General features: G+C 38.4%; 1 protein-coding gene across 11 annotated transcripts in view; it reads left to right on the top strand.

Annotated features, from left to right (window-relative positions):
• The window catches only part of enox2 (ecto-NOX disulfide-thiol exchanger 2), a 287,212-nt gene that overhangs the window by 69,836 nt on the left and 202,674 nt on the right, over nt 1-14,702 (top strand). Inside the window, exon 1 of one of the 11 annotated variants that reach the window (XM_048175881.1) lies at nt 227-564. The exons of 9 other annotated variants lie outside the window; for them this stretch is intronic. Coding sequence is in view for 1 of the 2 variants with exons in the window: in XM_048175878.1 (XP_048031835.1) it covers nt 543-564 (22 nt within the window). In the remaining variant the exon portion in view is untranslated. Of the gene's footprint in view, nt 1-226; nt 565-14,702 lie in introns of those variants that run through there. One more of the 11 variants, XM_048175878.1, reaches the window with a different exon arrangement.

The raw sequence follows: 14,702 nt of genomic DNA on the forward strand, positions 1-14,702 counted from the left end.
TTGATTTTGGATCATTTTTAACTAAAAAAAGTTGCGGACTGCAGCTTTAAATTTTCATTTTGGAAATTTTAACAACTGGGTTGACATTATTTTGTACAATATCAACATTTGAAGTCTCACATTTCACATATTTCAATCGCTGACAACGAGAAAACTGCGCATATATATATATCATTTTTATATATGTATATATATATTTTTTTTGTATGAGTTTCCCGCGCACAGTAATTTGAACGCTACTGCTTTCAAACCAGTCAACCGTCAATCGAGCGCGTGAGGGATGTCGTTCACTTTCACTAGATTAGTCGCGTCGCGCGGTCAGTGTAGTCGTTGTGTTGAGCGTGACTGTGGATCCTCCTTTCTTTCTCCCTCTCCCTCTCTCTCTCTCTCTCCCTCGCTGTGGTCTGCTCTATCTTTAAAGCAGTTATAAGCGCAGCAGACCCACAGACACCAGCAGCAAAGCTCCTAGCGCGGAATAACGTCCACCTCAAGAGCCCTACGGGACTTTATCTGGCGTCTTTTTAAACCGAATCCCTAGGACGATGTTCCTTGTGCAGTATACAGGTACGCTGTCTTGAGTTTAACTTTATTTTATAGATTATAGACATTAAATGTGGTCAGTCCCGTTTATGTGGCTCTATAGTAGCTATAGTATAGGGAGCCGCCCGTTAAGAACGGACGTTACGGACAGAAAAATGAATGAAAACTCCGCTAAGAAGAAGATTTACATACAAAGCTCAGGGTTTTTCTCACAAATGACTGAAATTACATCGCGCTTCACTTTAAAGGCACATCTTAGCGATGTTTCGGCGTTATATCGTCTGTGTCTTAAAACCTAATGAGCCGTCTACAAAGACAGCACATTTCTGAGGACCATAGACGCGAGTTCACGCGGAATCTCCAAGTGCTGTTTAGTTAGGCAGCTCACTAGGGTTTGAGATTGAGACACAGCCATTGTCGTCCAGACATTAGAGCGCAGTCACTGACAGCTCCGGTGATTAAAACAACTGTTATGTAGCTACTCGTTATAATGAGATTATAATTACATTATATTTTGTCTCCTGTGTTCCTGCGTGTGTTACTGTTCCTGCAACATCTTGTCAATGCATCAAGACATTACAGTGGAAACCCAATCCGCATGTCCACTAGTGAGATGCCATATCATTTTTTAAAGCATGCTGACTAGTGTCATTTATTGCCTGACTTGTTAGGGATTATTCCACGTTAGAGTTCAGAACACAGACTGTAAGATGTGTTGTCGGTATAAATGCAATACATGAGTCAAATATTAGTACACTGTAAAAAATAATTGTTGGTTTAACTTAAAGTAAGTTACCTGGTTGCCTTAAAATTTTGAGTTCATTGAAATTGAATTTTGAGTTGATAAAATGAAGATGATTGATTTAATCAACAGAAACTCAAAATATTATGTTATCTGAACCACATTAATTATCCAAGTTGATTTGGCAAAAGAAAAAATGTGATAAATCATATATATATATATATATATATATATATATATATATATATATATATATATATATATATATCACAAGTTGCTCTTGATATAGACAAAATAAGAAAACAGACTGATAAAGAATAAAATAAGATTTGTTTATTAAGAAATATTCAGTTTTGGGTGATACTTAAGTAATATTAGTTAATGCAATAGGCATTATGAACTTTCAACAAAGTCTTTACGGCAGATGATTACTAACTTTATTGTTAAAATGTTGTATTAATTAAGATTAATGCTGAATTGCTCATTGTTAGTTCATGTGTTTACTAATTTTAACAAAGTATACAACTTTATTGTAAAGTTATATGCAGGTAAACAGTCATAAATTGTATAAAGTGTCCATGCATTTGAAATTATTTACAAAGAAGATTTCCTAGAGCATAATTATCACTTAGATGTGATTCATTAATGAAGCTTTTGTACTTGATCGGTGTTCTTTTATGAATGCATGTTGAGTACTTCATTGTCAGTAAGAGGAGAATGAACTATTGTCATCTTTTTACTCAGCCTTACGTTCACATTCAGAAAGAAAAAAATCAATCAAGTATGCATGTGATTATTTTGTGTATGTGTGTGTTGATAAGATACTAATATTTCTCTAGTCAGTATTGCTTTCTTTTCTTCGCCTTTGCTTACTTTGAAATGCGTCCGGCATTTGTCTGAGTAAACCCACTCACCCTAACCTCAAGTGTGGAGGAAAAAGCCTCTTATTGCTCTGTGACAGCCATGAACTTTCTCGCACATAGCTCTTTTGGTGGGTAAGGAGTGGCCATTTAAATTGCTCATAATGGATAGTCTCTGGGCTTTCATGAGAGCACAAGAACCGAAATGAAAAAAGGGGAGGGCGGCACTGAAGAAGTGTAAAATGCATTTGTGACAGAGGTTACTTACGTAAAATGAAGCAAGAAATGACTTATTTTTTAAGACTTGAGTGAGAGCAATAGTTTGTGGGCAGATGTCTGTGTTTTTGGTGATTCAGAGGCTGTTGCTTATAAGAATGCCAAGAGGATTTAATGCGCAGAAAAACAATATTTAATCCAAAGATATTTGCTTCTGTAAATAAGTAAATAACCATCAGCGTTGTATAAATCTGATAAACTCTAAAGTACTACAGTAGTTGTGATTGTTCAGTGTCAGAATGAGTTCAACTTATGATTAAAGAGACACAAGTCCATGTCCAGTAGATTGAAATTCTGATTAGAACGATGTACTAGACTAGTCTCTGAGTAGCTTCAATATTACACAAAGTGGCTGAATACAATGCTTTCTGAGATGATGTTGTACGGCACAGCTGTTCCTAAATTAACAACCGTTTTAAGCAGACAAAAAAAGTCTTTTTAAAAAAAGTACTGTACTGTAAATGTTACCATAGATAGATATATAAATGATAGAGTTGCATGGGAAACCTGTTGCTTTGTCAAACCAACATATGCTGTTTGATTTTAATTGAAGGTTACGATATGTCTAAATGTGCTTCACTGTGAAGTGTTTGCTATAATACTTTGTATGAATCATTTTTTTAAACCCTGAGTGGTTTTAGCCAAGCTTTATTTATAATGCAGACCCTTTCTTGTTAGAGATATTCAGATAATATGGTTTCATTGGAGTTGCAGTATGAAGCACAATGCCTGAGGCCTGATGTATAAACGTTGTGTACACACAGAAAATGAATTGAAATGTGCCTACACAATTTTCCACGCACATATTGGGATTTATAAAAAATAAACTTAGAGTAAATTAATATGTGAGCGAAGTAATGAAGTAAACAGAATGATTTTAAAATCTGATTTCATTTTGATATTCACAAAGTGTTTTTTGCTAGTTTCAGCCCAACGCGGTTATCATTTTCATATCCAGTGAAACATTGTTTGCAAATGCAATTGCACCCATTTGTGCACCAAGGTATGTTCAGGTGCGTTGTTGGCGTGATGCTATTTTGAGGAAACTAAAATGGACTGCGCCATTGACCAACAAAAACCTGCTCTAAAGTCAATGGCGCAATATTTGTTTTGTTATTTAAAGGGCGTGTTAGTAATACGCACCTATAGGCGGGTGCACAACGCGCTTGTTACGCACACAGGGGCACGCAGCAGCACACAAACATCCCAAATTTTAAAAATAAAAGGATTACAATGTAAAATATTATTATTGTGTGCATAAAGATAAAATGCTTTGGTGGAATCCAGCTTGTCCCGTAGATGTTCTGTTATCGCGCATTAACCTCGTGCACGAGCAGATCCATTTCCTCGCTAGAGAAGCGTTCAGTTTTTCCGTTTGCAAATTCCGCCATGTAAATAGAGAATCCACCATGGTGTGAGCGCAACTGGCTTTTAAAGGGAATGGGAGATGAGACTCTGATTGGTTTATTGCATGTTACGCCCAAAACACACCCATGACTCATTAAGAGAATAGGGACAATCCTTTTGGACCATGTGCCTGGTGTGCCGACCATTTTTCCCGTCTTTAAACTAGCAAAAGTGGATTCGGACACACCCTAAGTGCACTTGAGCCGTGCGCTTAGATTCAATATTCCACTCTTAATGGAGTTAAGCACTCAAATTACATGAAGTTATTATCCAGAAGTTAAACACAAATTATATGTATTTAGAAATATTTGTAGTGTATGCACTTCTTTTGAACACTTTTCTTGTGGCACGCTATGTTTTATAGATAGCAAAGAGTGTTATAGGAGCATGATAATTCCTCTTTAAACTAAATTGTAGAACTCATGTTCTGAGAAAATATTTCTCGCATGAACAGTGATCAATGATGTACACTTTCGTTCGGTTGTAGAACGGTCCATTTGATGGTTTGAAAAGGTCTGATGACAAAACTGTACAACCACTGCTGCACGTTTCTGCTGTTTCCATTAAAAATATAATATAAACATCCTAAAACATACACTCTAAAAATGCTGGGTTAAAAACAACCTAAGTTAGGTTGAAAATGGACAAACCCAGCAATTGGGTGGTTTTATTTGAATTATAAAGCAGTGATTTGCAGCAATAAAGCAAGCATCAGCTGAGAGTTGGCAATTTCTAATGATATGAGCTGCAGCGACAACAAAGTTTAACATTATTCTCATAAGTGTGATGTGGCAACTATTAATGGTACTAAAGGAGTGGACCTCACATGATCTGAGGAAGTCACTCCGAACGATTTCAATCTTTTATGTGATTTATCTGTGCCCACATAGAGTGATGTAATAAAAAATGATGCATGGAAAACCATATCTGAAATTGTTGACATCTGAGTGAGTTTGATTCATGTATTGCATTGATAATTGTTCATCTAGTTCATGATATCGTGCATTATTCACTGCTGCAGGTTATACAAATGCTTTCCCATTCAGAAACTGATGCCAAATCAAAATAAAATGACATCAGTGACATTAAATTTTCAAAAGCTACGGCCAGTTGCACAATAATATTAGGCCATTCAGCGGCAAAGACTAGCAACGGTGACCTGCCTTTCTCCAGGGGAAACATTGCAGTTAGTGTGAATGATACATCCAGAGGGTCAGAATTAACGTTCAACACTATAATTGACTGCAGTTGCGTAAATACATAATCATATTGTAAATGCATAATCATATTGCTTTTCCAAGCAAAACAGGAACTCTTTCAGGATTTACAATTTTACAAGTCTCTTGATGATTGAAAACAGCTTGATTTATTGTTTGCTGATTATCTTTCAGTTCTGGATGTCACTCGTTTCAGCCCAGTGTTCTTTCCATGCATGAAACGTGTCCTCTGCTCACAGTCTTATTTAGGCTCGTTAGGCTTTTCACGTGTGCTCCGAGCCTCATTTCAATGCATGTGCAGTATTTTGGCCATAATTGAGTTTGTTGTACTCTCACGGCTCTCCACATGGCAGTCGCTCCAGCAGTTTGCACAGATCTGCGTCTTTCTGTGCTTTGCTAATTAAAAGCTGTGGTATCCAGCGCTAAGGAACGGTGTACCTGATAACTGACGCTGCAACAAATGCTCGTATGTGTTGGATAATGAAGAAGCACGTTGTGCCGAATCCTGCTGGGTAAGCGTTATCAGCTGCATTTTATTCAGTGTTTTTTTCCTTCATTACAAGAAACTAATTGAAGTGCCTAATGAGAGGCTAGTTATAAATATTTACTCTATTTGACAGTTGTAGCTCCAAAAAGAAAACAATGGATATAAATGTGATTTTTATGGTATTGTTTAATTGGCCACTTTTTAACTATGCAGACTAAACTTAGCCTGAAGGATTCTACGAAGATATTGTCTGTTTTAATGACATCCATAAAAGCTCTCACACTATCTCAAATCCTAATGAGATATGCATGTGAGAATTTTTTTTAGCCTAATTGTTGTTTATGAGGCCCTTTGAGTATTTGTTTGGTTCTCTCCTCTCAGACGTGCCAGAGCACAACAAGGCGGTTGGGTCTCTCTCCATCTGCTAATGCTAAACATTCTGTCCCAACACATTTCAATTGTACAACAATTAATTATTTCTGAATCTGTTTCCACTATAATAATGTATTGGTAACATTAATTGGGAGTTTATTTGTATACTGTCAGTGTTTCCTGCACCACTTTCTTTAATGCAGTAAAATCATTTGAATTGTGAATTTGTGTTTGCAGTCTGCATCGGATGTGATGCACTGTTCACTTACTTATTATATTCAGTATTAAAGATAAACATTTGCAACATATATTATCCTTATCCAGGGTTTGATAATAAGAACTGCCCGATGGCCCAGTGCAAACAACGCTCGGGACAGTTGACGGAACAATCACTTGCCCGATCGTGGCAGTGCTGCATCGTCACAGACGTTAATAATTTGTGTATGTTTTTAAACCTTGCCAACAAATATTCAAGGGCAAGTAGTGAAAGTACCCACTTCTCTCAATTCAGTACTTGTGAGCTGTGTGCCGCGTCTCACAGCTCTTGTCTTCTTGCTCTTGAATGGACATATTCACACAAAAAGTGCCCGTCTAGTCAAGTTTCCTCATAAACACAGTCAGTTATGTCTTAAATGAACATTAGCCTGTGAGAAAATGTGTGTGTTTCAGTATATTGGATCCGTGCATTTGGTCTTAAAGTGACAGCAGCCTAATAATCCTGCTGCGCTGTATCATGGAAGTTGATAATTTGCTCATTTTTTAAGCTTCACCAACTTAAATATTAAAGCAGACGCGAAAGTACTCGCATCTCACAGCTCGCAAATACTCTTTCATGTCTTCTTGCTCTTGAACGGACATATTCACACAGAAATGCCCATCTTGTCAAGTTACCTCATAAACACAGTCAGTTATGTCTTAAGTAAAAATGTGCGTTTCAGTTTATTGGATCCGTGCATTTGGTCCTTAAGTGACAGCAGCCTAATAATCCTGCTGTCTGTTTAAATGTTAATCAAACAACAAAAGACAAAGAAAAACTGCTTTTGACTGAATAACTTTAATAAGGGTTAATCTATTTTTATACAGTAAAGACTATACAGTGTTATTTTACATTTGACTACTATTTCTGTACCTGACAGTCCTGTTTAGAAAACCTGAAAAGCACTGTTTATTTAATTTATATGTTTAATCTGTTAAACAATTAATGCTATTGATCATAATTTTATTATTCAGTCTTATTAAGGCCCCATTCACACTAAGAATGATAACTATAAAGATAACTGTAGCGATAACTATATTAGCTTCCACACCAGAGGATTATATCATTTTCTTTATTATAAGCGCACTGCAGTTTTGTCGTCTGTCACTTTAAATGCTCGAGCTCTTTAAAGCAGGGTGGATTCTGATTGGTTCATCAGCTGGAAAAACATATTCTGAAAACGATTCCAACTATATAGTTTCTCTGTGCTGTTACCGTTATACTCGTGGCATGGACTCTTTTTAGTGACGCTTTTTTTGTCAGTGTCACTGACAATTTTTAGAACCTTTAGGGTGGTAGTTTTTGGTGTCATAACCTTATTTATTGAGGTTGCATGGATCAAAAACAAGAAGGCCTATTTTATTTTTATTTATTTATTCCTTTTTTGTGGTGGGGCCAGCCCTTCTGTCCACTTTTTAGAAATTGGATGCATGTGTGAATTTGTGAAAGAGTCCTCTGATCATCCCGGCGGTCGGTCAAAAAAATAAAACAAACAGCCTGCTGGGCTCTCAAGTAAGGGAGGAGGTTCAGGTTCAAGTGTCCGTAACAGCAGCTCCTCTGACTCAAATGTTTCCTGAAGTGGAAGTGCGATAGAAGGCAAGAAGATTCAGCCCAAACCCCCAGCTACTAACAAGGTCTTATCACTTCAAGTTTAAGGAAGCAGGCATAATGGCTGAGAGGATTCGGCTTTCCCCTTGCAGTGATAAATAATGGCCTTGAACCTGGCAGGAGCAAAGAAGTTGTGACCCGAGGGCCTAAAACATTGCAAGAACTTGCTCGCTTTTTATTATTGACTACCATCTTTTGGAAAACAGGAGGCGTCTAATTTAACCTCACCATTCACAAACGGGCAACGTGTCATGTTTCTGAGAGGCAGTCTAATTTAACCCCTCGAGGTTGTCATCAGTGAGCTCAGGCAGCAGAGCATATTGGCTCGCCAAGGGCCAAACGCAGCCACTGGAGAAGCACTAAGCCTCGGTCTGCATCCCAGTTTGTGATGGAGCAGATTGGTGGCTTAAGGACTGCCATGCTCTGCTGAGATGACAGCCAAAGCAGTGAGGCACTAGTAATATTGTACAATGTTGCTGCAACACACAACGGTGTGATAGATAAAGCGAACCAGAGTTTTTGTTGTTACTATGGTATTTTTTTCTCTTTCCTTCCCGGCGCTGCCAGGAAAAACAATTGGAAGCAGCACAGCATATAGCATGATGGATCGTCCAGAAGATGCAGAATACTACATCTCTCAAGTGGGCCTGTGTTTGCTAAGGCCCCTGAGAACGTGCTGAGATGCAACCGCTAGCTCACTGTAGATAATGGAAAAAATCACGTCCCCCCCCCTATTTTTCATTTAATACTATAAATCTGCGCTGAAATTGCTTTTTTCATTTAAGCCTGAGTCACTAGGTAACTCGGCTATATGCACAGCCTCAAGTAAAGAAGAACTTCTCGCTGGAACCTTTCTTGACCTTGTGTCCTTTTTTCAATGAACTCTAAAGCACTGTGTATTTTCATTTATTCAGTTTTTGTTTGTTTGTTTTCCTGTTTTCAGTATGGAACAGTGAGTCTAGTTTAGTCCAGTTTTGACTCAGTGATTTTCCGCCTTCAACATGTTTTTGAGGTGGAGCTCGTCAGCTTCTATTTTTGCTAGTTTTGCATAAACACACAAACCTCTAAGACCATCTCCTTTCATTAGGAATCTAAAACACTTTTAAAAAAAGCTCAAATGCAACCCACGATTTGTAGGATGAATGAATGTCTCAGTGTATGATTTGAGGTCAGGCGTCAAAGGAAAGGCTGTAACTGTTAGTCTGATGTTGCCTTCACAATTAAAAACAAGAACACTGAATCTTTTAAAGGGGCTTTTGATTTGTTAAAAAAATTCTAGATCTTGAGTTTTGTCTATTTCCTACCCATAGGATTGGTTTTGCACACTGAAAGATGACATATCACAAGTTGGGCTGATTTACAGACCTCTTGTTTTCGTCACTAACTTTATTGCTATCTCTATTTTTATCATTGAAATGCATGCTATGGAGATGACCCAGTAAATCTCTCTACGCTTGTAAGAGAGGTCAGTGTTGGTATACAGCCTGAGATCTCTCATTACATTTTGTATGTGTTTTGACCTCTTCTCAACCTTTATGGTCCACAGTGCTGCAAATCTGCAAACTTCCAAAATCAAATTCTGTTTATTTAGCAAGTTAAGCTCTTTCATTTGTTCACAAGGGAAATTATACAAAATTAAATCGTTTTTTTACTTGATACTAAGCACTTTGTGCTTCAGTTGGTCTTTTTTTATCTGAAATGTTCACAAGAACTTTAGAGGTGAACCAGGGATTGTCTACACTCTAAAAAATGTTGGGTTAAAGACCACCCAAGTTGGGTGGAAAATGGACAAACCCAGCGAATGGGTTGTTTTAACCCAGCAGTTGGGTTAAATGTTTGCCCAACGTGCCGGGCAGTTTTATTTAACCCAACATTGTTTAAAAATGACTATATGGCTGGCTTAAATGAACCCAAAATAGGCTGTTAATTAAACATCAGACACATAATTACTAGAGGCAACAATAATAATCAAAATAAGCAATTTAATAAATGTTTATTGTTTACTTATTTTTCATGAAACTTATTAATAAATGTTAATTTATTAAACACATTAATTAAATGTTAATTTCCAACATACTTTGGGTTCATTTTAAGCAAGCAATACAGTAATGTTTAAACAATAGCTGAGTTAAATAAAACTACCCAGCAGGTTGTGCAAACATTTAACCCAACCACTGGATTAAAACAACCCAATTGCTGGGTTTGTCCATTTTCAACCCAACTTGGGTTGTTTCAAGGGTACAGGGTAACCAGGAACATCTCTCCCTGAGGTTGAGATCATTTACCTTTAGATGATGTCTAACATCATGTAGGAAAAGGTTAATGTTTTCAATAAACATCTGCCTCTTTATGAAGTTTAATTAATTGAATTTTTATTTTGGCACTAAAATGAACTCTAGCTCACAGGGTTTTCCTCGACTTACAGCCCATGGTGCTAAAATGTCTCAGCGAGACTTAAAACAGCCAGCTTGCTCTTATGTTCATTGAGCCGCAACGAGAGGTGGCTATTCACAGTTGGTAGCTACACACCAGCAGGAACAAGGTGCCAGTGCCAGGGTTTTGGAGGGGACACACCTGGTGTTTGGATGCGCAGCGGCTGTGATTGGTTTACTCTGGTCTGCCAGTTCGACTCTCGCAGAAGCCAGGACCACCGCTGGCCCTGAAGATAATCCATCTGTCAGCACCAGTCAGCTGGCTCCCCTGTGCCCCTGTACCCACATGGCCGTGTTGACAGGGGGATTCAGCATACATCTGGGTTACATCACCGAGGGCCACTCAACTGAAACCACTGCAGGTGTAAGCAGCCCCTCTTCGATAAATGTGGAATGTCAATGGCATTCTTGAGCTATTGACAAAATGACTGACCTCTTTCATTTCCTGTGGCTCGGCATCCGACAGTTGAAAGCACATGATGGGTGCTTTTCTTGTGGCATGGTCCGAAACGGTGACCGTTGAGGTCAGTGACAAGGAAAAACTGAGGAGCTGCCAGCGATTGACTGAACATCATGGCACTGAACATGGCCATTACAGAAAGAAAGTAATTGGATCCACAAATCAGCAGATGGGTACAGGTTTATAGTGGCACACAGTTTTATGGCCTTATATTTCAGGACTTGGAAGGAGGGCGTCATGGCCATTTTGACATTGCGGGTAGGTTTTGACAGCGGGCAGCACGCTCATGCCTCTTAGCCCTCAAGGGACTTGTTGGCGAGAAGATGGAATTTCAGCTTAGTCAACATAAAGGGCATGAATTGCACAACTGTGTTCTGATTTGATTAAAAAGTGTGGGTTTCTTTACATCTGTCCATACATTACCTCCTCCACCTGAACAGATCTTAATCAATGAAGTCACATTTTTACAATACAGATTGTTTAACAGGAAAACAGGAAAATAACAGGAAAATTACGCAACAAAGTTTGTTTCGGCTGAACAGCAGCTCTAGAAGAAAATAGCGTCATTGTTTAGCTTGAGTCAGTTCAGTGTTGATTTAGTTTTGTTGTAAAAATCATCAGTTATTAATTTGTGCATTTCATCAATATAATATTGTTGAATATTAAGTGTCCCCAACTAAGCAAACAAGAGGCGACAGTGAAATTGCTCAGCATGAAATGTTGATTTCACTTCTTTTTTGTGATGTATTTCTGAGTGAGACTGGATTTTCAATGAGAAAAATTGCTGGACAGGACTTCATTTTATCCTTTTGCGATTGATTGGGTCGTGAAAAAATGGTCTACCTTATGAGAAATGATTTTGGGTTGGAATTGAAAAAAGTAAGTAGAATTGGTGATGTCAGCCAGGAAGGAAAGTTTTTTTTCAGAGGCAGAGTAAGGGCTCGTTCACACAGAACTTGTTTTTGCTTTGAAAAATGCAAGACATGGGCAGTAGAATGGGGGAAAAATGCAAGGTCTGGACTCTGGAGATGTTTTTTTTTTATTTAAAAGATGAACTGATTTTAACTTGAGCACCACATTTTTAGAATGCCGCGTCATGCGCGAGACGCTGCAAAAAACGCAAGACGCTAGTGCAATGGTCATACACGTCCGTCTAGTGCGTGTTTACATAGGAAAACAATGGAAAAGTGGCATGTTGGAATGGAAAAACACATTCTGTGTGAACTAAGTTGTCCACAAAGCAAGAAGGTCCTGGTTTTTGAATGTTCGGCCCGTATAGGAATGGGTTTCTGCCAGGTGCTCCGGATAGAACAAGTGATTTGGTGCATGGGTGAATGGATATTTTGTTTTGAATAATTTGCACCAATTAAGAAATGAAAATAAGGCCAGTTTTGATTTGATTTTGACATTAGATAAGTCTGGTAGCCATATCCTGCTACATCTGGATTACTTTTTAGTCCTTGAAAGATCTGCAAGTGTACAAGGTGATTCATGTATTTTACATTGACTACTGAGATCTGCCATTTCCTGAAGATACTTTTTCTCCTGTTCTTGCTGTTATTTGTGTGTTTGTTTATAGCAGAGCAGTCAGCCTTCTGTATACACTCAGCCAGAGAAAGTAGGAAGGGTCAGGGGAAGGTTAGTCTGAAAAGCAGAAACACGTCAGCACACCATCTTTAGTCAATTTTGAAAACTCTCCTATCTCTCTCTGTCTCGCTCTCCCTTCACTCCCCCCCATCTTGTTGCCCCTCGTTCTGCACCATTGTCAGTGAGAAAGAGGGAAAAGGTAGATTAATTGTTTTCTACAGGTAAGAGAGGCATCTCCAACGGTCTGCTTATTTGAATCCTGGCGAGGTCCCATATGCCCTGTGAAATCTGTTCCTCTTCTCTGCGAGTGTTAGCGTGTTCAGTGAAGCGGCACTGCATTAAGACAGGCCTGGGCTGGGTTCCAGAAATACCACGGTTACCACCAGCTGATCCTCAGCATCCACAACACATTCATCTTGTATGTGGAGCCGTGTCTAAAATACCTTCCCCAGCGAGACTTTCTGTGCCCTTGGCCAAAGGGTTTGTTCCTTATGTAATTAAAAGTCAGATAAAAAGACTGAATCCCAAGACTGTTTTAACAACTTCCACAAACACTCAGTTTCTGTGTTTATACTTTTGTCCCTAAAGTAAGCATGAGGTTATGTTTGTGCCACTGTGCTCTGGAGTTCTTTACTAAAATATTATTGTTCTATCTTTTACTTTAAATAATCTCTATACTTCATAATCGTCGTACCCAGAGACCTACTGCACCAGGAGAGAAATCAAGCAGTAGATATTGATTTGCAATGTCTATGAAAAGGCAAAGCCCAACCAAGTCAGTATTCCCTGGTTACTGCTTGTATCGAAGCGTCCTTGCCCGTGTTGCCCATAGTTGAGCCAATCCAATTGAACTGGAGAGACTTAAAGCAAGATATTCTTTCCTTTCTGTAAAGTTCCTAAAGAACTAATTTTCTCTTGATTATATGTAGGGCTGCCCTCTAAATAGTCGACGAGAAGAGGCTTAGTCAACCAAAATTTTATTAGTTGGTTAGTCGCAGAAAAAAAAACTTCACAGGAAGTGGCAAAGTCATGCCATCCGTAAAGGACAGATCGTTAACGACGGATCCTTGTGGTAATTACAGTATGTTGGGCAGGAAATCCAAATGTTTAATAAGAGTGAAGCATCATTCGACACTGTAAAGGGTACTTTTAATTGTCTAAACTCACAATAACAAGAAAACATTGTGCTTTTGTAAAATAAAGAAAACAAACAGGATGTGCTTTCTGCCGTCTTGGTCTCCCTGAACTGGAGCACGTCACAAAAATGAACCGAAACTCGGCATATAGACTACTTGCCTCACATATATGAGAAATATAGAAAGCCTGAACTTCATCTTTGTAGAAAACACTGACTCCAAAAACGCTAGTTTTTAATAAATATTAAACACATTCATAATCTTTACTTTTGCTGGTGTATTTTGGCAAGCTTTATGCGTACACTTAAGCACGGAATAGGCTATATATTACACTTACATATGTACTGTATATATTAAAGGCTCGTTATGGTGTAGTATTCCCCCAGTATGTATTTAAGTAATTAAATGAATAGAAACATGCAATTAGTCAACTGATAGCTTAAATGACCTTCGGGGGCAACCCTAAATATATGAGCACGTCACACATAATTATGAGTTAAATCCTAAAAATCAAATCCTGGGATGTCGTTGTTTGTTATTTGGCCTAAACGCAGTGATTTATCATGGGATGATTGAATTACGGAGCTGTTCTTTGACGAATGTTGCCGACACATACTGACAGATGTCTGGGGCTGATGTCACCCCCGGGGCTGATGGGTCTGTCAGATCGGAGGGGTGAGAATGCTGATGAAAACATCACATAGAGAAAAGCTAAGTAAACTCACAGTCAGGTTTTCTCAGTTTTTTCTTCAATCTAGAATAAAACCTCTTGTTTGTTTTCAGGGAGCATAATTTCATGTAGCAGAACACATGTCAAGTGTACGCAGTACCCTTCATATCCATATCTTGAGTGATCTTTCTGGTAGTACTTAGCTAGTTGGAGTGGATAAAATATTTAGGAAATGATCGTGGTGTGCAGAGGCACAATTTCAGCAGTGCATTAAAAAGACTTCACTCTGATTAGTTCTTAACTACGTGGATCTGTTGCACCCTAGACCATTTTCCATCATGTTTGGTTAACAGTTGGTCAGTAATGGACACTATAATTGTGCATTTTAGGAGTGGGACATTAGCATAAATAAGCCATGTTTTTCCTTTAATGAGATAATTGTAATCGAGCCAGTTTAAAATGGCAAGACTTGGAGGTGAAAGTAAGGGTAAACAGAATTTTTTTTCATGCTCCTGTGAGACTGACATTGCTCATATCTCTGGGGTGTCATTAGCTGTGTCATTGACAGATCCATTTTTCTTTTCACCTGCTGTGTAGGATGGGATGCCTTGTGGATGCTGAACAAAATGCCTGTGGTTTCGAGTGCCTCAAT

This window comes from Megalobrama amblycephala, linkage group LG23 (assembly GCF_018812025.1).
Source record: "Megalobrama amblycephala isolate DHTTF-2021 linkage group LG23, ASM1881202v1, whole genome shotgun sequence".
Classification (NCBI taxonomy): domain Eukaryota; kingdom Metazoa; phylum Chordata; class Actinopteri; order Cypriniformes; family Xenocyprididae; genus Megalobrama; species Megalobrama amblycephala.